The 23,255-nt window shown below is 49.3% G+C and overlaps 1 protein-coding gene and 1 pseudogene across 3 annotated transcripts; both read left to right on the top strand.

The window, feature by feature from the left end:
- Positions 1–715: 715 nt before the first annotated feature.
- LOC136551507 (uncharacterized) lies at positions 716–6,220 on the top strand (annotated as a pseudogene).
- A 1,837-nt stretch (positions 6,221–8,057) lies between these two features.
- LOC136551485 (phosphatidylinositol/phosphatidylcholine transfer protein SFH13-like) lies at positions 8,058–22,382 on the top strand. Of its 3 annotated transcripts, none has more exons than XM_066543048.1 (15): positions 8,058–8,420; positions 10,152–10,196; positions 10,291–10,612; positions 10,727–10,826; positions 11,287–11,553; positions 11,697–11,774; positions 11,850–11,951; positions 12,035–12,084; positions 12,182–12,281; positions 19,640–19,738; positions 19,870–19,983; positions 20,093–20,261; positions 20,758–21,140; positions 21,522–21,596; positions 21,687–22,382. In XM_066543048.1, the coding sequence occupies exons 2-15, from the start codon at positions 10,190–10,192 to the stop codon at positions 21,705–21,707; spliced, it is 1,887 nt and encodes a 628-aa protein (XP_066399145.1). In that variant the 5' UTR covers positions 8,058–8,420; positions 10,152–10,189; the 3' UTR covers positions 21,708–22,382. The 3 variants fall into 3 exon arrangements, with proteins under 3 accessions (XP_066399145.1, XP_066399132.1, XP_066399138.1); XM_066543035.1 differs by having other exon boundaries at positions 8,062–8,420; positions 20,087–20,261; XM_066543041.1 differs by lacking the exon at positions 8,058–8,420 and adding an exon at positions 8,739–8,760 and having other exon boundaries at positions 20,087–20,261.
- Positions 22,383–23,255: the final 873 nt, after the last annotated feature.

The following is a 23,255-nucleotide window of genomic DNA, read 5'->3' as shown; positions in this document are numbered from 1 at the left end:
ATCACCTCCTCCCCAAGGCCGAGCTCCTCGAAGCTCTCGGCGGCCTCGACCCTCTTCCCCTTCTCCTGCTATGAGCTTCGCTCTGCAGCCCTCGAGGCGGGCCTCGGGACACCAGGGGACGAGGCGTCCTTGAGGTGGCGGAGGCGGAGACGCTTGAGGAGGAGCTTGTGCCGCGAAGGGGGAGCGGGAGTGGAGGTGGGGCCGAGGGTGGGGCGGCGGTGGAGAGGGCAGCGCGGAGGAGGCGGAGCCGGAAAGGGGACGAGCGGGAGAGGAGGAGGCAGCGACCCGCGGCGGCGGTGCCGGGCATCGCCATGGGCGACCCGCGGTGGCCTGGCGCTCGGGATGGAGAGAGAACCGGAGAGAGAGATTCGGAGAAGAGGAGGAAGAAGATGACATGTGGGGCCCGTGTGTCAGTGACATGGGAGATGAAGTATACGTCTCTGTATACGCCTGTAGCTGGGCACAGACTATGTCCATACATATTCAGTGGCATTTTTGTGGGAATCGAAAAATTAACTTTTAAATAGACGAATAGTAATGACGTTCTTCGGAAACGAACAAATTATAATGGTTCCAATTAACCCTTTGGATAATCGGCTCCGCGTTCTCCTTCTGCCTTTCATCGGCGCCCTCGCTCCCTCTCATCCAACACGCCGGCGCCGTTAAAAAAAAAACACGCTGGCGCCGCCCGCTGCTCGACCCTCCGCTCCTCCCGTCTACAGGCGAGTCTGCCCCTTCCTCAGCTTGCGTCCCCGTCTGCTCGAGCCGCCCCTCCCCTCCGCGCGAGCCGCCGGCGGGCCGTCTCTGCGCGCGTTCCTCCCCTGCGCGAGCCGGCGAGAGCTCGAGGCGCTCCCCATCTATGCTGCGCGTCGTCGTCTCCACCCTCCCCGCCCTCCGCCCGCTCCTCCGGCGTGGGCCTCTGCTAAACCATAAACCCCTGCTCCGCTCGCGCCTTCAGCCGTGGCCGTTCCGCGCGCTCTCGTCCTCCGCATCGCCCGCCGCCGCCGCTAGCGAGGTGGTTGCGTTTGAGGAGCACCTTACGCGGTGCGCGGCGGCGGGCAGGGCGCCGTTGCGGGTGGCGGTGCTGGTGAGCGGCGGGGTGGACAGCAGCGTCGCGCTCCGCCTCCTCCACGCCGCCGGCCATCACTGCACCGCGTTCTACCTGAAGATTTGGTTCCAGGTATGCGGTTCAGGAAAAATCACCTGTTTACCATTAAGCTGCTCCTGGAATGCTGTACTGCAGGATGGCTCGTAAACTTGCTCCTATAATTTGTAGGAAGATTTCAGGAACTTTTGGTCCGAGTGCCCATGGGACGAGGATTTAAAGTATGCACAAGCTGTTTGTGACAAGGTGTAGTTCAAATTTCTGATGGAACATGGCAAGTCATTGAATAGCTAGTCTTCAGCATATGTACGTGGATTGATTTTGGTTACATGGACCGACTTGAGGGCCTGATGATGTCTCATGTTTGGTTTTGTAGATTGATGTGCCATTGGAGGTGGTACATCTATCCGATGAATACTGGAACCATGTGGTGAGTAAGCTTCATTTGAGCCTTTTTTCCCCCATAGATTTGTACACAACACTCTTCAGGGCCTTTGTTTTAAGAAGCAAATACTGTGAATTTGATATCTAGGTGTCACATATGATCAATGAGTATCGCTGCGGTCGTACACCAAATCCTGATGTTCTGTGCAACACGAGAATAAAGTTTGGTATGAAGTTTGTATTTGGATGGCGATATGTTCTACTATGGAAATCCAAATTTGTATTGAGGTGCAGTTTTCTAACTATGATGTCTTGCTTATTTCTGTTTGGGCAGGGGCTTTCTTAGAAGCTATTGAAAATTTGGGATTTGATTACATAGCTTCAGGACATTATGCACACGTAGTACATCCTTCTGCTGAAAATACTGAAGCGCCATCTGTACTGCAATTATCAAAGGACAAGGTACTTTGCACATTCCCTCTCAGATAGATCATTTGATTTCTACAGAGTCATCGGCAGTACAAGTTTACCTTTTCCTTCTTCAAACTAATCGGGAATTCAGATTAGAAATAGTTACATAGCTGAATTGCTAATTTGCTTTGGTACTGTCATATAAATCACCTTTTCTGTTGTTTAATTGCTATTCCAGGTCAAAGATCAAACCTATTTCCTCTCACATCTATCTCAATCTCAGCTTAGAAGGCTTCTTTTCCCACTAGGATGTATTACGAAGGTTTGGTTGATTTTCAGCAAACATAGCTAGTATTTCATAGGCCGAACGCCACAAGTTGACTTTACTAAATTTTGTCCTGTATCATGCAGGACGAGGTTCGCAGACTGGCTACTCAAATGGGCCTTCCTAACCAAGGTAGGAAGGACTCACAAGGGATATGCTTTCTTGGAAAGGTATACACTGTACCTTTTTTCTTAGGGATCAATGTTTTTAACAAATCATATCATTGTGGAGCTATACAAGTATCTCTTTCTAGGTCAAGTTTAGTGAGTTTGTTGAAAGACATATAGGAGAAATGGAAGGAATCATACTGGAAGCCGAGTCTGGAGATTACCTAGGGAAACACCGTGGGTTTTGGTTCTATACAATAGGTCAGCGGCAAGGATTACGGCTTCCTGGAGGACCTTGGTATGTACCGTCTTTTGATGCATTCTCTACAATCTCTTGTCCAGTGATTATCATTGTTTCGCCCTACTGTTTGCTCTTGCAATGGGTCAAAGTTTTTCCTTCATCATATAAATATGTATGCTTTATTTGTCCTGAAACTCATCTGACTATAAAGGCCTTTCATATCTCGTGCAGGTATGTTGTAGAGAAAGATGTTCAAAACAATGTGGTTTTTGTATCAAGGAATTACTATTCATTGGATAAGCGGAGGCGCACATTTCGTGTTGGATCACTAAATTGGTTTGACAATTCTGGACCTGGAAACAACGAGCAACTTAAATGCAAGGTAACAGGGTACTACATACAGTAGCCTCAAGGGCACTATGATACTTGGTTATTAGCCTTTCCTATTTGGTATCATTCTGTTATGACCATCTGCTATTTACAAGCTACAACAGTGGTTTTGCATAAATATGGCTTCAATATGCTGATAAGAGTTCTAGTTGACTGATCAATATGAGGCAAGATGGTTTCCTATTTGATATCGAAACATTGATAGCCCAGGTTTAAGGGGGAAAGGAAACCCATATGAGGCAACCATCTTACCTTATCTAGGAAGTAAGAAGTTGTTGCAAGAGAAAACATATAAGCTAAACACCTACACTAAAACAATAGCATGACCCGACTAGAAAACCCCTACACAACCCCTAGCACCGGCCACAGAGGCATCCAGCGCACCCTCTACCCGCCTCCGCGCTGACTTCCATGTTCCCGGCGACAAGGCGTTGGTGCAGGCAATTGTGGGGTGTGCCAGCACAACAAAACTGGCCATCTGCACCCTGCCGGCCTACTTCAGCCCCTGCCTGTTCCGCTTATGATCTGAAGCGACGTCGCCATGGAATTCGTCGAAGGCTTGCCTCACATGAACAACAAGACGGTGATCCTCACGGTGGTGGATCGGCTCTCCAAGGCAGCACATTTCATCCCCCTCGGCCACCCCTACACGGCTATCACGGTGGTGCGCGCCTTCTTCGACGAAATTGTGTGGCTGCACAGTGTCCCTGCCTCCATCGTCGGTGACCACGACCCAGTATTCTATAAGTATTCACGAGCACCCTCTGCCGGGACTCGGGAGCTCTTTCGCCTTTCCAGGATTAAGCTGCAGATGAGCTTGGCGTTTCATCCCCAATCGGATGGCCAATCTGAGGTAGCTAACAAGGTGATTGTGATGTATCTCCGGTGCTTGACCAGTGACCGCCCCAAGAGTGGCTGTTGTGGCTGCCATGGGCAGAGTACTGCTTCAACATGGCCTTCCGTTCGTCGCTCGGCACTACTCCGTTCAAGCTGGTCTATGGCCGGGATCCGCCGTCCATGAAGGCGTATGAACCGGGCAATGCTCGTGCCCCCGCCGTCGACCCACTCCTTCAGGACCGCGACGACTTCCTGCTGGCCGCGCGCAAATGCCTTCTCCAAGCTCAGGATCACGCCAAGCTGTACTACGACGCCAAGCACACTCCTCTGGAGTTTGAGGTGAGCGCCTGAGTGCGGGTCAAGCTCCTTTACCACCCATCTGCATCCCTTCTGGCGGCATCCAAGGGGAAGCTGGCACCACGCTTCTACGAGCTTTACCAGATCCTGGAACGGATCGGCGACGTCGCGTACCGTGTACGCCTGCCTGCCAGCGCCCGGATTCACAATGTTTTCCACGTCGGCGTCCTCAAAGCCTTCCGTGGCACACCACCAGCCGAGGCCCCTCCTCTGCCGCCAATGCTCAACGGCCGCGTCATGTCTACACCGTCCGCTGTGCTGCACAGCCGTCTGGTACGGGGCCAATGGCAGATTCTGGTCTCCTGGGCCGGCCTGGCAGCCAGTGAAGCCACTTGGGAGCCTGTTGCAGCATTCAAGCAGCAGTATCCTTCTTTCGAGCTCTAGGACGAGCTCTTTCTGGAGGAGGGGAGAGATGTTATGGTAGGACATACCTACAGGCACCGTCAGAGGGCCAAGACAGGCGCCTAAACACTAGCAGCAAGATCAGAGGAGAGTGATTGGGTGCTTGCTGCTTTTGGCAGTCAAGAGTTTAGGATGGAAGACAACAAATAGCTTGTAATCACTATATATATAGTGTATGATCAAGGGAATAAAGCAAGCAAATTACAATCAATCTACACTCACGTCCATTCTCTATTGCCTCATCCCCTGCTGATTGTTCTTCATAGCCAGTCACAACGGGAAGGAAGCCAGCAGCTGAACGGCCAGCAACCTCCCATAGCTGTCCTATACGTTCACTTCCCCAGGGTCGTGACTGCACAAGGGGAAGGGTGTTAACAACACATCAACACAGTGGTCCTTGGCTCTCCATCTCCTGCTTATGCTATTGTTTGGATAAACTCAATCCCTCCCAATCCATATGGATTGGAGTGGAAAGTGAACTACTTTTCCACCCCAATCCCTTCCAATACATATGGATTGTACGGGACTGCTATGTTTCCAAACAAAAGCCCACACAATTTATATCTCTGCAAGAGTGAGGACCAGCTCAGTCCTTGTCTCCTTGAGGCAGAAACTGAAGCCCTCTCTTGCGGCAAAGTTGGCGCACACACTACAACTATCAGAGATCAATTTCCTCTCAGACAACCAGACGATGGTTTCCCTCCTTAATCAGAGGCAGAACTGGACAGTGTCTCACTGGAGGCTCTTTCCATCTATCGGGGAATTCAAACACCATACTTCAGAAACAACATGCAAAGTCTTCAAGGTCCATAGAAGCCAGAACAGTTCTGCACACATTCTAGTGCATCTCTCTGATGTATCCTGGGTCCCCTTATACTTAATCCATGTAAGATGCTCCTAATATAATTTTAAGTCCTTATATAAAAAAAACTAAGCACGTTGTGTTTCATTCAAGACTTCAACTTTATATGTTGAGATTTGTAGTTTTTTCCTGTGTAAAGTTATGCCTTCTCTTCCTGTGCTAATATGAAATTTCTCAACATCAGGTGCGACATAGCCCTGAATTTCACGATTGCACTTTGATAAAAGAGCACACTGAAGAAAATGAGGATGCTTTGGTGGTGCATCTGTCCGAAGATGACCAGGGCTTAGCAGGTGGTCAGTTTGCAGCGTTCTATAGTGAAAATTCATGCCTGGGATCAGGCATCATTTTGGATTCATGGGACAAGATGAGCTTCCCTGTCTGCTCAAGGGCACTCGAAATCGCTAAATTGGAGGACAAATCGAGCTTAGGGAAGCCAGTAAGAATCCTGAACTTGGAACATGTCGTGAAGCCAGAAAAAACAGGAGGAAATCAAAGTTGCCTGACAAATTGTTGTCGTATAATTCAACCCCGCCCCTCTTAGGTGTCACTGCCCTTTCATGGACAAGGTGGGCACTTCACTCGATTTCCTTACAAGAAATCAACTGGTTATAGATGAGTAGCTTTTGAGTAGTGTTAGAATTTATAATTTATAGATCTACAAATTATTTCGCTTTTCTAAACAAATTCTTGATTTTTTATAATTGTCTTTTCTAGATGTGATTCTTTGAGTAAGTTGGTATCGATATGTGGTTACCACGATCTATATTCCTTGTGATTCATCCTGTTGAGTTGTGCTTATGATGCTTGTGGATGGCGACTCCAGGGGTTCCTGAAGTTAATTTGCTTAAACCGAGTTGGTCAGAAGGATGACACTTATTTTAGGTTGATTAACCCACGAGGCCCTCAAAAGACTTGTCTTTGTTGATAGATTGCTCCAAGCAATCTTCGTGGAGAGAGAATATTTTCTACATGGTTTGCACTTCGTCCATCTATTGTTAGGGAGTAGAAAAGAGGAATGACATGGTTTTGGCTTGAATTCACTTGTCCTCTTTCCAAATGAGACCTAAAGGTGCATAACATGCAAAGGGCTGTGCCATGTACCAAGTACCATATATTCTAGCTATAGTTTGTATTGGGACGGGCATGTGAGAGTTTATCATCAATACTACTCCCTCCGTTTCAAATTATAAGCTATTTTTGCTTTTACTAGGTGCATAACTTTTATTGCATACCTAGAAGAACAGTGTATATTTGGGTATGTATATAAGTCTAAACGATATATATTTTGGAAGAGAGAGGGTATCTATTGTTGCTTAATAACGGGTACGAACAAATCCAGGTATTCAACCTGGCTCCCTTTGGAACACAATAATTTTATGCGAATTATACATAATATTCATAGGAAATAGTTCATTTTCAAAAAAAAGAAAAACCCGCATAAAACAGAAAAAATTCCTCCAATCCAAATGAAAACCGCGAATGAGCTGTCAAATGAAAACCATCGAATGAGCTGTCAAATGAAAACCACCCGGTTGTTAAATAAAACAACTGTTGATAAGTTTAAGCAGACAAAGGAAACAAGCCCCCAAATCAAGGAACCAACGCGAAAATCAAACTAAACTGATTTGTTGGCTGGTATTAAATCAATCGGCTGATTTATTGTGAGAGAAAAATATTGTAGATTCTAGTTGATAAACTGGCTGACAAGTTAAGTTTAAATCAATCGGCTGATTTATTGTGAGAGAAAAATACTATAGATTCTAGCTGATAAACCGACTAATAAGTTAAGTGAACAGGCCGGCAAAGCAGGGGACCAGGCCAGGTCAGGCTAGCATGGTGCGGCGGCCTTTATTCCTGACGGAGGGGGGCGGGCCCACGATGTGAGCTGCTACTGGCTACTAGGGATAGGGATAGGAAAATAGGGTAGGATACGGGGGAGTGGGTTATGGATTTGGAAATGCAAATTAAATGCTAATCCAACGTTTAAATGCAACAAGGTTTGGGTTTGGATTATACTAGGGTCCACATGTTTTTTTTAAAGAAAAATAAAAGGAGCACCGGTCATCTCCTGCCTACAGCACCCAGGCACCACCGCACCAAGCACACACGAGAGCACCGCCAACGAGTAACAAGCATCGCCCCTTCACGGCCAGCGAGTAGCAGCAGGGGGATGAGCATTGGGCGCTTGACGGCGAGCGGCAGGCTGCACGGGCAAGCCTCCCTGGCAACCGGTGGGGACCACCTTCATATGCACGGACAGGTTCCATGCATGACCATGGGAGGACGGAGGCGAACCAGGGAGGCGGGAGCTCGCCTACTCGCGGCCGTCGATTTCGATGAAGATGGCCAACTTGAGCCCGGATCGATCTCCACCCCGCAGCAATCGAGCTGCTCGCCTGTGGTTCTTGGCTCCCCTCGCTGCTCCGATCTTGTCGCTACAGTGCTATTCCTCTCATAACCCATCCTTTCCACTGGGATAGATTTGTGGGTTGAGAGACCATCCTATCCCAAACTCAAACCCCCATGTATCCCAATCCAGTGAACCAGTTTTTTCCCCCCGAATCGTAGACCCCCTTCCCCCTCTGGCCAGAACTGGCCAACAACAACCCAAATGGCGGCAGGCGAGGCTTTTGCACAAACCCCCTCCGGACAGCTGCGTAATCTTAGAGCCAGGCTCGGCGGAAACGCCAAGGGGCAGAGAAGCTTCTCCTGCCCGGACCCGGTTGCCCGCTGTCGTCGCAACGTCAAAGCGTATAATTAGCAAGGCGCAGCGCGACGGGGCAACAGCCAACGCCGAGGAATAGACAAGAGGACACGCTGTCGTCCTCTTCCCCCCTCCCCTCGTCGCGTTGCGGGCTCGCTCGGTTTCTGGGTTTTTGGCCGGAGCCTGGGAGGATCTGATTCCTTCCGAGCTGGGCCGCCGTTGCTGGGAGCTGCGTCAAGGAATTGGGGGTCGCCCTGCTCCCGCCGCCGCGTGGAACTCGATCCTGGAGGAGGTGAGCTTCCACCTGTCCTGTTGCCTCCCCTGCAAGCTGTCTTTGTGCCGCTGGCCTTTGTTTTTTTTTTTTACTATAATTTCTATTTGTGCCCGTGTGTGCATGCATGGTTCTTCAATTTCTTCTTCTTTCTTCTTTCTTCTTTCTTCTTTCTTCTTTCTTCTTTCTTCTTTCTTTTATCAGTCAAGAACTGGATAGGTAATCCCTTTGTGGTAGGTGCTGAATTTGGCCTCGAGCCAGCGGTGTATCTGCGTTTCCGTCCTTTCTTACCGGCGGCTGCTCTGCCGGTGCGTCGGTGATACAACCCAGCTCAGCTGCGGTGGTGGTGGCCAGTGGCCTGGTGGGTGCTCGGTTTTGCGATTTGATGCTGGCCCTTCCAGTCGACAGCTGAAATAAAGCGCGTTCAATTCTAATTTCTATTGCCATATCAAATTTGACGCAACAGTGATCTTGGATTGTCCCTTGTTCGCCTGGCCTCATGTCCCATCTCAAGCCATGGCCTAATTCTGGTTTGTTCATGGTCAATCCTTCCTGCAGCCTGTTTTTCATCTGTTTGGTTTTAAATGTCAGGAATTACATAGCCCAATTTAAGCACGGGAATTATTTAAAGCAACTTCATTTTCTTTTTTTTAAAACAATCTTCTTCTTTTTTTAACAACTACTTGGCCTCCTGCAATCGTAGGTAGGAGTATTTTACAGCGCATTCACACCATTTCGTCTAATTTAATCACACCATTTCGTCCTTTTGGCGCGCCTAAAAAAAAGAATAGGGCCTAGAACTTTCGGTAAATCAACAACAAATTGATTCCGGTGGTGATACCAACATGTCCTGAAAACGAGTGGTTGACCTGCACTCGCACCAGCAGCAGTGCAAGTCATCTTCCTTGAAATCCAGTCCGTATTTCTTGCTCTCTTTTAGCTTCAGCGATCGGCTACCAAATCGCGTCCGACCGTCAAGGTCACGCAAACATGCGTTGCTCGCCAGTTATTACCAGCATAACATGGGTTTTTATTTAGTCTTGTCTGATCAACTCTGGCCTGGTCAAAGCCTGCCTGTTGACCACGCCCCTTTTTCTGCAACTGCAACCTGGCAGGCCGGGCACCACAGCTTACACACAGTTTCCTTCTCGTAGTACACGAACAAGTGTGTTTTCACGCGTGCTGATTGCTGTGTCTTCGAAATTAACACTAATAAAAGCCTGATTGATCAGCTCAGGATAATTGTTAATTAGAATTCCCCCTTTTCATTGTCTCTTGGGACTAAATTCCTGCTTTGCTCCCTACTTTAGTTTTTCTATTTGCATTGTCACCCACTGACAGCTTTTACTTTTTTTGCCCTCCTTTTTCTGCATCCGGGGGCTGATACAGTACAGGAGTTGTCTGCCCTTTTGCTGAGCACATCTTTTTATGGGCTCTTTATTCTTTATTATAAGCTGTAGTTACTCAGCTGATGGGTTACCAAACCACGGCATACAATCCGGAGCGTTTTCCCCTTAATTCTTTAATGGGGGAAATTCATCTTGTCTGCAACGCTCTGGTAACTGCAAACCAAATGCAGTGCCTTCAAATTCTCCTTCCCAATCTCACTACAGAAACCGAGAACATCGCATTAGCTTTATCCAAGGCCAAAAAAGGACATCTTCTCGCATGGAAACTGCATGCTTGTTTTGTACTCTGAAGTTTGGCTGGCATATTCTCATGATTCTTTGCCCAATCTCTACTTCATTCCAGCTGTACCTGTAGACTTCCAGTCCTCTGCTACCTACAAAATGTCAGGTACATATTCACACTATGTCATTTATCTTTGTGACAATATAACAGTTACTGTTCATCCAAATGACTAACTTTCATTCTCTCGTTCTTTCTGAAGTGCGCCGTCGGTCAGCAAGCATGGAAGGGCTGCTCACGCTTGATGACAGGAAAGAACGGAGATCAGATGTGGACAACTCAGAGGACGAGCGAAGGCGGCTATCTATCGGGTCACTGAAGAAAAAGGCACTGAATGCATCAAACAAGCTCACACATTCACTCAAGAAGAGGGGAAAAAGAAAGGTGGAGCATCGGGCATCATCCTTCACAATCGAAGATGTCAGGGATGAGCAAGAGGAGCGAGCCGTCTTTACCTTCCAGCAAGAACTTCTGAACAGGAACTTGCTGCCTGACAAGCATAATGATTATCACTTGTTGCTGAGGTTTGTGCACTGAATACTGTACACACCAAAAGCTACAAAAGCAGATATAGCTCCTATCAATTCGCAGCATAAGAATATGACAATTGGAATTCCACATTCTTTGAATCCCTGCAGGTTTTTGAAGGCTAGAAAATTTGACACTGAGAAAGCGATCCATATGTGGGCTGAGATGCTCCAGTGGAGGAAAGAGTTTGGAGCAGATACAATACTAGAGGTGAGCTTCTAGTAGCTTTTTGTTGTTAGCTTTGTATTTGTTTTGATGGTTGTCATTGCTCAATGCTCTGAGGTCTCATTGCTTTTTTGTTCATCTTCTTTTTAATATAATCGGCAGCTCTCCTGCCCTGTTCGTTTCATAAGAAAACAACAATACTAGAGATGAGGCTAATGCTTTTGGGTTAGTTGGTACAATAACATTATAACCATACAATTCTGGCTGCGATTTTTTATTGGTTCATAGGTTGCATAGTGTTAGTGTAGGAAATGCCTGTCACCATCTTCAACTAGCTGTTTTTGACATGCAAGTGATAAATGGTGCTAATATGTCTTTATTTGCAGACCTGCATCTCTAATCTCAAATGCGCATTCGGTCAAAAAAAAAATCTCAAATGCGCCCTTTATGTTTCATGAATCGTGAAAAGCTATAACAGCTTATCAATTGCAACTAAATCCTGCAGGACTTCAGTTTTGAAGAGCTAGATGATGTGCTATGCTATTATCCTCAGGGCTACCATGGAGTTGACAGGCAGGGAAGACCAGTATACATTGAGAGATTAGGGAAAGTGGAACCAAATAAATTGATGCACATTACTACGGTTGATCGCTACATGAAGTATCATGTGCAAGAGTTTGAGAGAGCCTTCAGGGACAGGTTTCCTGCATGCTCTATTGCAGCAAAAAGACATATCGATTCTACAACTACTATACTAGATGTCGATGGTGTGGTATGATGATTCTTCTCATATTTGATGGGTTTTATCTCTTTGTGGATGATTAGCTTACTAACCTCTTATTTTGCATCCAAACACATTAAGTAAATTTTGGATTCCTGCAATATTACTGCTGCTGATTATGAATCATGCTGCAGGGTCTCAAGAACTTCAGCAAAACAGCAAGAGATATGTTAAGTAGAATGCAGAAGATTGACAGTGACTATTATCCAGAGGTATGTGTACTCTTGTTGCTTTTCCTGATCAATACTTGACCGCCAGACTAGGTAACAATTTATTCGTATGCTCAGACGCTGCATCAGATGTTTGTTGTGAATGCTGGTAGCGGTTTCAAGCTACTATGGAATTCTGTGAAAGGCTTTCTTGACCCTAAAACTGCTTCGAAGATACATGTGAGCATAAATGATCTCTGGAACTACATTATTTCCTTCTTTTGTCCAAATAAGTATAAATTTTCATGGAGCCTCAATTATAGGTTTTGGGAACAAAGTTTCAGAACAAACTTCTGGAAGTAATAGATGCAAGGTATGTTTTCTATTATAACCATATTAAGCATAATTTCTCGATCATAATGATTATGTCCCATTAGCTTAGATTGTGTGTTTTCTTTTGATGTCTATAGCCAACTTCCTGAATTTTTGGGGGGGACATGCACTTGTGCTGCTGTGGGAGGATGCCTGAGGTCTAACAAAGGTCCATGGAATGATCCAGATATTATGAAGGTAACTTCATTGATTTATTTCATAACCATATACCCATATAGCCACATCTGTGTTTATTATTGGGGTTGCTCGATGAGTTTCTGTTTTACAATGAGTTATGATTTAAGGTAATTTTGAAATGGGAAACATATAGTATGTACTATATATTCTCAGAAAATACAAAGCCACTTTGAAACCAGCTAGATGGCTAAATTTGTCAGGTTTCCATTGTGCGATGGTCAGTGATATCTGGTTTTTGAGTTGTGGTGCCAAAATTGAACTCTGGCTATAGTTTGATGGCCAAAAATGATCTTTATCCTTTATTATATGCTCGTCAAGCAAACAAATCTTTCTTCAGATTATATTAGAACATAAATTTTGTGCAATACATGTGATTCCCAACTGAACATAAGAATTAGATTGAATATCCTCCATCTAACTTCATGATACGGCGTGGACGGCGGGGAGAGCGTAGAGGAGATCGGAGGAGCAGCTGTGATTGAGAATTAGAACGCAGAGGATATCGAGGCAAGGGCGGTGGGGGATTGTCGCCGGCGGCTATGGCTGAAGCGCTCGCAGCCACCGTCGAATGTAAACCCCAACCCACCTAGGGGAGGTTTATTTCCTTTTTCGATGGTTACAAATCAATCTAAGGTGCCCTTTATATATCAGGTGCACTTGCCCCAAAGTTGCCTTTCCTAACAAACCTGGCCTTAGCCACGGTTAGGCCCATGTTGACGCCTAGGCCGGCTCCTATACTGGCAACCAACGAAGGAGTCCACAACACTTCCCTCCTCCCCAACAAACAGCTCGTCCGCGAGCTGAAACTGCGTATAGCGCTCCTTAAAGTCCTTGACAGGCTCCCAGGTGGCTTCAGCAGCTACACGGCCCTCCCACTAAACAAGAAGTTCGCACTGTCCGCGGTTCAAACGACCACGGACAACCTGCGCTGGAGTAGGTACCACTCGGCCATGGAGGATGAGTGGCAGTGGCACTAGCTCGACTGGAGGGTCGCCCTGGAACTTCCTCAAAAGCGCCACATGGAAGACATCATGGATCCGGGCCTTAGGAGGGAGGCGCAGACGATAAGCCACAGCACCCAGGCGCTCAGTGATCTGGTAAGGCCCAAAGTAACAGGGCCCAAGCTTGGAGGAGGAAGCTGCAGTGATGCCGACAGTTGTACGCTGGTGGAGATGCAGCCAAACCCAGTCACCAACTGAGTATTCCACGGAACGCCGCTTCTGGTTCTAATGCTCGGTCATGACATCCTGGGCCAGCAGCAGTCGATCATGAATATCTTCCAGGAATGCGTTGCGGTCACGGAGCTGCTGGCCCACATCAGCTAATCTGGCCGTGCTGGCTGTATAGGACAGCAAGGTTGGCGGGGCACGACCGTAGACAACCTCAAAAGGAGTAGCACGGAGGGCGGATTGGAAAGAGGTGTTGAAGCAGTATTCCGCCCATGGTAACCACTGCAGCTAAGAACGTGTACGATCGCCTACAAGACACCACAAATACATGATGATGACGCGGTTAGTGACCTCAGACTGTCCGTCCGTCTATGGATGGAGATCAGAGCTGCGGAGCAACTTGACGCCTGCCAGATGGAACAGCTCCTCTCAAAAGCTGCTAGTGAAGACGGGGTCCCGATCACTCACTATGGAGCATGGAAACCCATGAAACCAGGTAGCCGCTTTGGCGGGCGGCACTGTCCAACGCTACGTGCCGCCACACCAGAGGGCCAGGGCCAGGATGCCATTGACATCTCCGGCCCCGATGACCCCTACCCCGACAATTGCGGCACCACCGGTGAAGACCCCGGCTGTCACGACTCCGGCAGTCTCTTCACCAGCGTCACCAATGCAGGCAATCAACCCCGCACCAACATTCGTGGACAAGGTGCCTTTGTCGCTGCCTCTACGAGCCGCAGCACCGATCCCTCGGGCAGGGCCATGGCTGTTTGCATGCGCGGATTCCCCGCCGGCTCAGCAGCAGGCCTTCAAAGCTCCATCGGCCGCTTGGAGTACGCCTCCAGCGCAGCCCTGCTCTGCTACACCCATAGCAGGGGTGGCTGCTTGATGGCCCCAGGATCTCCCGCACGGGTGAGCCGACTAGTTCACCGGCGTTGCCGACCACACACTATGGCTATAGGTAAAAGAAGGAAGGAAGAACAGAGCGCGCACACACACAACACAAGCACCAGCGTTGGTCGGAGCTCTGCAGAGGAGATGGCAAAACTGAACTCGCTTTCTTTACTGAGTTGCAGTGGGAAACTACATATACAACTCTACCCATCTAATCCTAGTACAGACATGTTAGGCTGCCATATTGCTACAGTGACTACATGTGATAGTAGGGCTGACTTTGGCGTCTGCCCGGTTACAGTGTGGCAAGAGAGCCTTTCGGCCCCTGCCCCTGCAGCGGCTACAGTGTAGCAGCAGGGGAGCCCTTTCGACGCCTGCCCCTGCCGCGCATACAGAGGTGAGCAACAAATTATTTAATACTTCTTCCCTAATCCTGCTGCTAACTCTAGAACCTACTCCATGTCGATCATCTTCTTCACCTTCGTGAACCGAAGACGGCTGACCGGCTTGGTGAGGACGTACGCGAGTTGCCGACCAGTTTCAACGAACTCGATGACGATCTGCCCTCCATCGACACAGTCCCTGAGGAAGTGGAAGTTGATGTCGATGTACTTGCTCCGGTCGTGGAGAACCGGATTCTTCGCGAGGGCGATGGCGGGCTGGCTGTCCACCATCAGTGCTGGTGGGTGAGCTTCCACACCGGTCAGCTCGCCCAGCAGCCGGCGCAACCACACAGCTTGGCACGCCGCTGTGGCCGCCGCCAGGTACTTTGCCTCGCACATGGACATCGCCACCACCTTCTGTTTCAACGACAACCATGAGATTGGATCTGACCCGAGGAAGACGAGCACGCCAGAGGTGCTCCGCCGTCTGTCGATGTCCCCCGCCATGTCCGCATCGCTAAACACAGTGAGCTGTAGCCCACTTCCGTCGATCTTGGGGAAGACGATCCCTGACCCACCGTCCTCTTGACGTAGCGCAGCAGCCGCTTCACCGCAGCCCAGTGATCCTCTCGGAGGTCCTCCATGGAGCGGCTGACGTAGCCCACGACGAACGCAATGTCCAACCTCGTATGGACAAGGTAGTGCAGACCGCCGACGATGCTCCGGTAGAGTGATGCATCTACCTTCGTCGTGGTACTGGCCTTCGTCAGCTTCAGCCGCTCCTCCATCGGAGTCACGCACGACTTGCACTCAGCCATGCCGCTCCGCTCCAACAGCTTCGAGGCGTACGCGCTCTGACCGAGCGTGAGCGTCTCCTTCCCCTGTCTCACCTCGATGTCGAGGTAGTAGGAGAGCGCGCCGAGATCGCTCATTCGAAAACGAGTCGCCATCTCGCACTTGAAGCTGTCGATGTCCTCCGCACGTGCGCCAGTGACGATCAAGTCGTCCACATACACGCCGACGACGAGCTCCTCCTTCCCCCGTCGCCGCGTGTAGAGCGCGTGCTCGGTTGCGCACCGCGTGAACCCAAGCTCGCCCAACGTGGCGTTAAGCTTGGCGTTCCACGCTCGCGGGGCCTGCTGCAACCCATAGAGCGCCTTGCGCAGTCGGAGCACCCTGTGCTCCGCTCTCTTGACGGCGAAACCCGGAGGTTGCCTAACGAAAACCGTCTCCGCCAGCTCGCCGTTGAGGAGGCCGATTTTACGTCCAGGTGATGGACGCGCTAGCCCTTCGCTGCTGCCAAAGCCAGCAGCAGTCGGATAGACTCCATGCGCACTACCGGCGCAAAGACTTCCTCGAAGTCGATGCCCTCGCGCTGGACAAAGCCTCGGGCGACGAGGCGCGCCTTGTGCTTGACAATGACGCCGCGCTCGTCCCGTTTGACCTTGCACACCGACTTCAGGCCGATCGGACGGTATCCTGGAGGTGGATCGACGAGCTCCCAACTCTCGTTTTCTCGATCGCCTTCATCTCCTCCAGCATCGCCCGTGGCCAATTTGCATCGCGCTCGGCCAGCGCGAACGTGGGTGGTTCCTCTGCACTGACGAGAAGCAGCTCTGGGTCATTGAGCAGCCGACCCACCAGGCATGAGGACCCTGTGCCGTCGACGATGTCGTCCAGCCTACGGAACCACACCTCCTCACCGTCGTGGAAGGCATCCACGAACTCAGTGATGTCGCTTGGAGGTGAGGCGAACACGATCGGCGTCGATGGAGTCCCCTGTCCCGTCAGAGTGGTCGGCACAGCACCTGGAGTGCTCAGCACCCCGGCTGTAGTGCTAGGCACTACTCCTAGACCGCTCGTCATCATTTCTGGAGTGGTTGGCACCACTGCAGGAGTGGTTTGCACCAGTCTTGGAGTGGTCGGCACTACTGCAAAACCTCTCGGCTCCGCTATGGGAGCATTCGGCATCCGTCCTAGAGTGGTCGGCACCACTGCAGGACCGCTCGGCACCACTCCTGGAGTGCTCAGCACCCTTCCTGGAGTGTTCGGCACCGCCCCAGGAGTGCTCGGCTCTGTTGCTAGAGTGGTCGGCACCTCCTCTCCAGCGTCTCCACCACCGTGGATACCCAAGTGCTCGACGATGAAGGTGCTAGTGAAGTCGTCAGCTTTCCCTGTACCCGGACTGTCCTAGTCCCAGGCCGTCTTCTTGTCGAACACGACGTCGCGCGAGACAACTACATTGCATCCGCGTGGGTCGTAGAGCCGGTATGCCTTGGTACCTTCCTCGTAGCCCAGGAGCACCATCGGTGTGCTCCTGTCCTCCAGCTTGGTGAGGACCGGCTTCGTCTTTCTGACATGGCTGATGCAGCCAAATGTCCGGAGGATGGACACGCTCGGCTTGCACCCATACCAAGCTTCGAACGGTGTCACGCCCTTCAGGGCCTTTGTGGGCGCGCGGTTGAGGATGAACATCGCCGTGGTCACCGTCTCACCCCAGAACCTTACCGGCGTGGTCTTGGCCTTCATCATGGATCGAGCCATGCTGACCACCGTCTGATTCCGTCGCTCCACCACGCCATTCTGCTGTGACGAGTACGGCGTGGTGTGGTGTTGCACCACACCCTGATCCGCGCAGTACGCAACGAACTCCATCGAAGTGAATTCGCCACCGCGATCAGTCCGCAACATGCACAGCTTCTTGCCGCTCTCCGCCTCCGCGCGCGCCTTGAACTTCTTGATCGCCTCCGCCGCCTCGTCCTTGCTCGTCAGGAGTTGCAGCCACATATAGCGACTGCAATCATCCACGAGCAGGAGGAAGTACTGCTGACCACCGTTTGTGGCTGGCGTGATTGGCCCGCAGAGATCGCCGTGGACGAGCTCGAGAGCGTCCGTCGCGCGATACTTGGCCGCCTTTGGGAACGGCAGCCTCCTCTCCTTCCCGGCCAGACAGCTGTCACACAGCTCGTCTGCGTGCAACGTCGCCATCAGGAGAGTGGCCTCATCATCCTCATCAGCCTGTGCTAAATGAGCCTCAGCCTTCTTCTCCTGCTTGCGATTTGGGCACTCCTTTGCCCAATGGCCCGTCTTCCCGCAGCACCGGCAGGCGTTGGGGTCGACCTTCTACTTCTTCTCCGAAGAAGCCTTGCCGCGGCGCTTGCCATCGCCACCGCGGCTGGAGGAGGCTTCCCAGGAGTTCCTCTAGGCAGCCCACTCCTCCTATGTCAGTAGCAACTTGCCGCTGTCCATCGTTGTTGTGGCCTGCTCGATGCGCTCGTCCACCGCCCGTAGACGGCCTGTCACATTCTTAATGGTGAGGGTGGACAAGTTCAGCATCGTCTCTATGGAGAGAGCGATCTGGACGTACTTCACTGGCACAGAGTTGAGGTACTTGGAGACCGCCTCTTCTTTGTCAATGGTGACACCATGGCTCCTCAGCTTGCTGATGAGCGACTGCAGGCAGAGGGAGAAGTCCTCCACCGACTCATCGTCCTTGAACTTGAGGGTGGCGTACTCCTGCTTCAGCAGCTGGGCCATCGCCTTCTTTGCGCGGTCGGAGCCGACGCGCATCGCTGCAATGGCCTTCCACGCCTCCTTAGCAGAGTTATTCGCCCCCAACGACTCCCTGTACTCCGCTGGCACAGCAGCGAGGATAGCCTTCAACGCTGACATGTCGTCTTCTTCGTTGTCGGTGTCCTTGTCAATAGCATTCTAGAGCCGTCGGGCTCTGAGCTTGATCTTCATGATCACCGCCCACTCGTCATAGTTGGTGCGAGTCAGCGTCGGCCAACTGGTGTCGCTGACCTTCCGCATCGTGCGCACGACGACCTCCTGTCGTGGCTGGGCAGCCATTTGTTTGCCCCTGGATCTCCAGCACGGGTGAGCCAACCAGTTCACCGGTGTTGCCGACCACATATTATGGCTAGAGGTAGAAGAAGGGGGAGAGAACAGAGCGCGCACACATACAACACAAGCACCAGCGTTGGGCGGAGCTCTGCAGAGGAGATGGCAAAACTGAACTCACTCTCTTTATTGAGTTGCAGTGGGAAACTATATATACAACTCTACCCATCTAATCACACAGACATGTCAAGCTGCCATGCTGTTACAGTGACTAGATGTGACAACAGGACTGGCTTTGGCACCTGCTCCTGCTGTGGCTACAGTGCGGCAGGAGAGCCTTTCGGCGCCTGCCCCTGCTGCGGCTACAGTGCAGCAGCATGGGAGCCCTTTCGGCGCCTGCCCCTGCCGCGCATACAGAGGTGAGCTGCAGATTATTTAACACTGCTCGTGTAGGGCACCATCGACTCCACGTGCAGGCGCTCCATGGATTCGAGCCAGGCAGATTAGATTCCTGGCAAATCAGATGGAGCAACCAGGTTTGGCACCTTGAGGAGGAAGGTATGGATCGTGCACCATTGCAGAAGCATATTCCATGGGATGGAGTTGATTTTGGGGAGCCATATGTCTTCTGCCTCAACTACGACTGCAACAATCTTCTCTGCACTGCAAGGTCTTCTGCTCCAGCAATCGCCACAGCTTGAGGACGAGCTGTCTTGGAGGGGTGGAGTAGTGTTATGGCAGGCGGGGCCGGCCCAGGGGGCCACGTGGCACTGTACCGGCTCTGATTAGATTCGATTAGATTGATTTGGTTTGTTAGGAAAGGAATAAGATAGATTGAATCAGTTAGGATATTACTTAGGGGTCAAGTAAGTTGTCTCTATAAAAGGGTCCGTCATGTATCAATTAGAGGCAAGCAAGAAGAAATCTTGGTCTCTCTGCTAATCCATCTATCCATAGCCTTTTCATATCACTTGGTAGAATACTACTACTGTATTTGGTACATGTTGTCATACCTTGTCTTTTCCATGCACCATCTGACAACTATAGTACTTTGTGTGTTTGATTGTAGCTTGCACATAACAAGGAAGCAAAATTTACAAGACATACCAGACGTTTATCCGAGATTGAGCAAAGGAGGAGTTCATTTGCTAGGTTACATCTTTTGAAGGTAAACTCTGCACTGCCCTACTCATTGAATCATGCTAAATTCCTTAATATGGACGAAACCTTCTGCTCCATCAGTTACAGTTATTCTAGCAACTAATTACTGTTGTGTTTTTTTTTTCTCTCGAATGACAGGGTAGAAACAGTGACACGTCAACTGTGGAGTCAGGGTCTGAAATTGATGATCTTGGTTCTCCGATGATGAGAAGCACAGTGGGGTGTAGTCGATTGGCCCCAGTTCGTGAAGAGGTGATATTTTAAGCTCTAACAATGTAGCCAAGTAGCTTAACCTTGTCGGATTGTGCTACTTTTAAGTCTTTCTTGTGTGTACTGAACCTTATGTTTTACATAGATGCAGATGAGAGCTCAAGACTCTGCAGCTTATTACAGCTGTGACGATCACTTTGTTGTGGTGGACAAAACGGTTGACTATGGTCGAAGAGGATCAATGTCAGATAAAACCAGTGCTTCAGAAGTAAATACTCAAGTTCGGCCACTGGATGCTAGCACAGCAGCACACATGGCTGGTATGCTCATTGATTTTTCTGAAATGTAAATTTCTGTAATATTATGAATGTGCAATTTATTCTTTTCCCAGGCATTTAACTATTTTTTTAAAGAAGGAATAGTGAGCTCCTAAGTACATGTAAAATGTTAGCTTTACATTTCATGCACGCTATGGTATATGTCGAACTATAAAGAAACCTCAGCGACCAGCTCAACAGTAATAGTTCGAGTGACTAAGGTTCAGTAACCTAGGATAGCACGCTGTTCAAGTGTTTTATGCAAGGTATCAAGTCGTCCAACTAATCATGATTAGTCAGGCTTATCAGTGGCATGGCGATCGATTATGCACTACTATTAGTCAAAATTAGTTGCGATTAGTCTGGCCGATCAGTGGCATGGTGACTAGGATCAATTCAATGATTTGAAAACAGTGAGTTTTATATTTATCACTATAGAACAAATTGTTGCATTTGTTCTGTTGAGTTTATCTACTGACCATATCTTTACTTTCTCTAGGTCCCTCAAGTAACAGACGAGGTACAGTAGTACCTAAAGAGGTTTCAGATGAAGGAGCATTCCATCGCTTTGTCAGGCTACTTCTGGCTTTTATTGTCAAAGTCTTCGCCTTCTTTCACATAGTATATACTCAGCAGGAGACGAGGGCCAACAACCCACTACCTCTGGCCGAACCAGAACCGATTTCTGACGATCATCCGGCAGTAGAGACTTTCAATGTAGACCACATCAGTCTGGTCATAGAGCGCCTTCAGAGACTTGAAGGGAAGGTCTATGAGCTTGGCAGCAAGCCCCCAGCGATTCCTATGGAGAAAGATCGATCCCTCTTGGATTCATGGAATAGGATAAAATGTATTGAATCTGACCTGGAGCGAACAAAGAAGGTAAGTCGCCATTACATATGTCAGTGTATCTCCATTTCTAACTGCTGAAGGCATTAGTAATTAGAACCCATACAATAATTAGGGAATATTTGCATTTCCTAATTAAATGTAAACGGTGGTAGCATCGATTTTAGATTGTTAAACATGGTACAGGCGGAAATGAAGGCATTTTAAATGTTGAAACGCAAGTGTTGAAACATTTTTGGACACAAGGCAACTAAAACTCTTCTTGTTTTTAATAAATGATAAAAAGAAGTGGAGGAATATAGCATTCTTATGCATCCGTGAGAACAGATGGTTGAAGACTGTTCAGAGAAATCGCTATCTAAACTTGCTGCGAATGTCAAATGAAAATAAGAGAACCCCCCTTCTTTTTGTCAGGTGCTGCAAGCCACGGTGATGAAGCAAATGGAAATCGCTGAGTCGCTAGAGGAAGTGATTAGATCAAACCTACGTGTAAGATCAGCTACTAGGCTCTTTTCTGTCTTCAAACCTGGATTGCAATGTAGCTACACTGTTGGTCTCACTATCTTGTCCATCATGCAGAGACGAAGATTCTGTGCGTAATAAGGAATCAGCACTGCTGAAGTAACAACATACTTTATCATGGGGTTGAAGTCAAGGGTACATGTGGCGGAGAAAAGTACGCACACGAATTCGATGGGTGATGTGAAGGCCGTCCAGTCAGTTTTCACATTACTGGCACAAAAGATGGTGACCACGGATAGTGAAAAAATCGGTCCCCTTTTTCATATTTTTCCTTGTGACCCTAAGAAGCCTATGCATTTTTCATGTTAACAGATGATGTTAGGATGGCAAGGGCTAGAAAAATAGAAGAGATAGAAATGTGGAAAGTAGGTACAGATATGAGGCACAGTGTGCCTGAACAAGTACCCATATGGTGATATAAACGTGCGCATTTATGTGATCTTTGCACAGAATTGTGCGATATATTATACTATTTCTTATGAATCCTAGGAAGGAACGTGTCAGGGCGACTCAATCTGCAGACGTGGAGAAGCGCGGGAACGATGAAGCGGAGCGCGCGAAGGGAGGATGGGCTCGCAAGCAATCGTAGGCCCAGGTCCAGGAAGCCTAACGCCACTGTATTTGGGCCGGAATGGATTCATTGCATGCTAAGATCCGCTTGCGTGCGGCTACTTAAGGCCTAGGCGCCGTGTATCTGAATCAGGTTGTATGAACTCATAATCCTTTCGAAAACTGAAGAAGCCGTCCTCCCTACTCCCGTCTCTCGCGTCTCCTTTCTCTCTGCTTCTCCTTCTCCACGAATCCACTCCTAACACACACGAGATCGACCACGACCATTTTACACGCTTCCAGCAGCAACGAGGCACCATGGATCTGAACATTAAGTTGGTCCTCAACGAGTTGAAGGCGAGGTCGCGCTTGGCGGTCGTTTCGCTGAGCTGGAGCAAGCCCACAAGGTGCTCGACGATTGGCGTCCAAGGGTCGATGCCACCATGGACGACCTTCGCCTGGAGATCGGCGCTCTGTGCAAGACGATGCATCAAGTGGTTCTCGTTACGGGAGCCCCCTCATCGGCGGCCATCCTCACCAAGCCTGGGATGGTCGCGGCGTCCTCGTCTGTCAGCAACCTAGCCATTGGCCCTGATGGGCACCGCGTAGCATCGCATCACTAGGAGCTCGAGGCTGAAAGCCCTATGTTTGATTTTGGATAATTAAAACAACCAAGTGAACTAACCTTCTACTCTAGTGCTGTGATTGAGAAAGGTTAGTTCACATCTCATTTCCTCAAAAAAGGTTAGTTCATATCTAAAGTGGAGCAAGATGGCACTCAAGGTAATGGAGATGTCCACATGCTGATGATTAAGTGCTCCAACTTTGAACAAGAAGAAAGAGAAAAAACAAAACCCTATGGGCTCAAGGCAAAGGTACGAATAGAGATTTTGTTTTGCCGGTTAAGACACAATAGAGTGCGTGATCAGGGATAGATGGATGTACTATTAAGAGGAGAGCTCTAATTAGACAATTCGGCATTTAGTGCCACTAGGTGTTAGAATACTTTGCATATGCATTTAGGCCTAGTGACGCATGGAAATCCAGCGCAAACGTTTATGAGAAATACTTTTAAAA

The sequence above is a fragment of the Miscanthus floridulus genome, chromosome 1, assembly GCF_019320115.1.
Source record: "Miscanthus floridulus cultivar M001 chromosome 1, ASM1932011v1, whole genome shotgun sequence".
Classification (NCBI taxonomy): Eukaryota; Viridiplantae; Streptophyta; class Magnoliopsida; order Poales; family Poaceae; genus Miscanthus; species Miscanthus floridulus.
This window is presented reverse-complemented; position numbering and strand designations above follow the sequence as displayed.

Excerpts from the sequence above, each read along its gene's own strand:
- LOC136551485 (XM_066543035.1), top strand. Across the intron at positions 11,775-11,849 it reads ACAGTGACTATTATCCAGAG|ACGCTGCATCAGATGTTTGT; the intron begins GTATGTGTACTC and ends TCGTATGCTCAG. Across the intron at positions 21,141-21,521 it reads ACCTGGAGCGAACAAAGAAG|GTGCTGCAAGCCACGGTGAT; the intron begins GTAAGTCGCCAT and ends TCTTTTTGTCAG.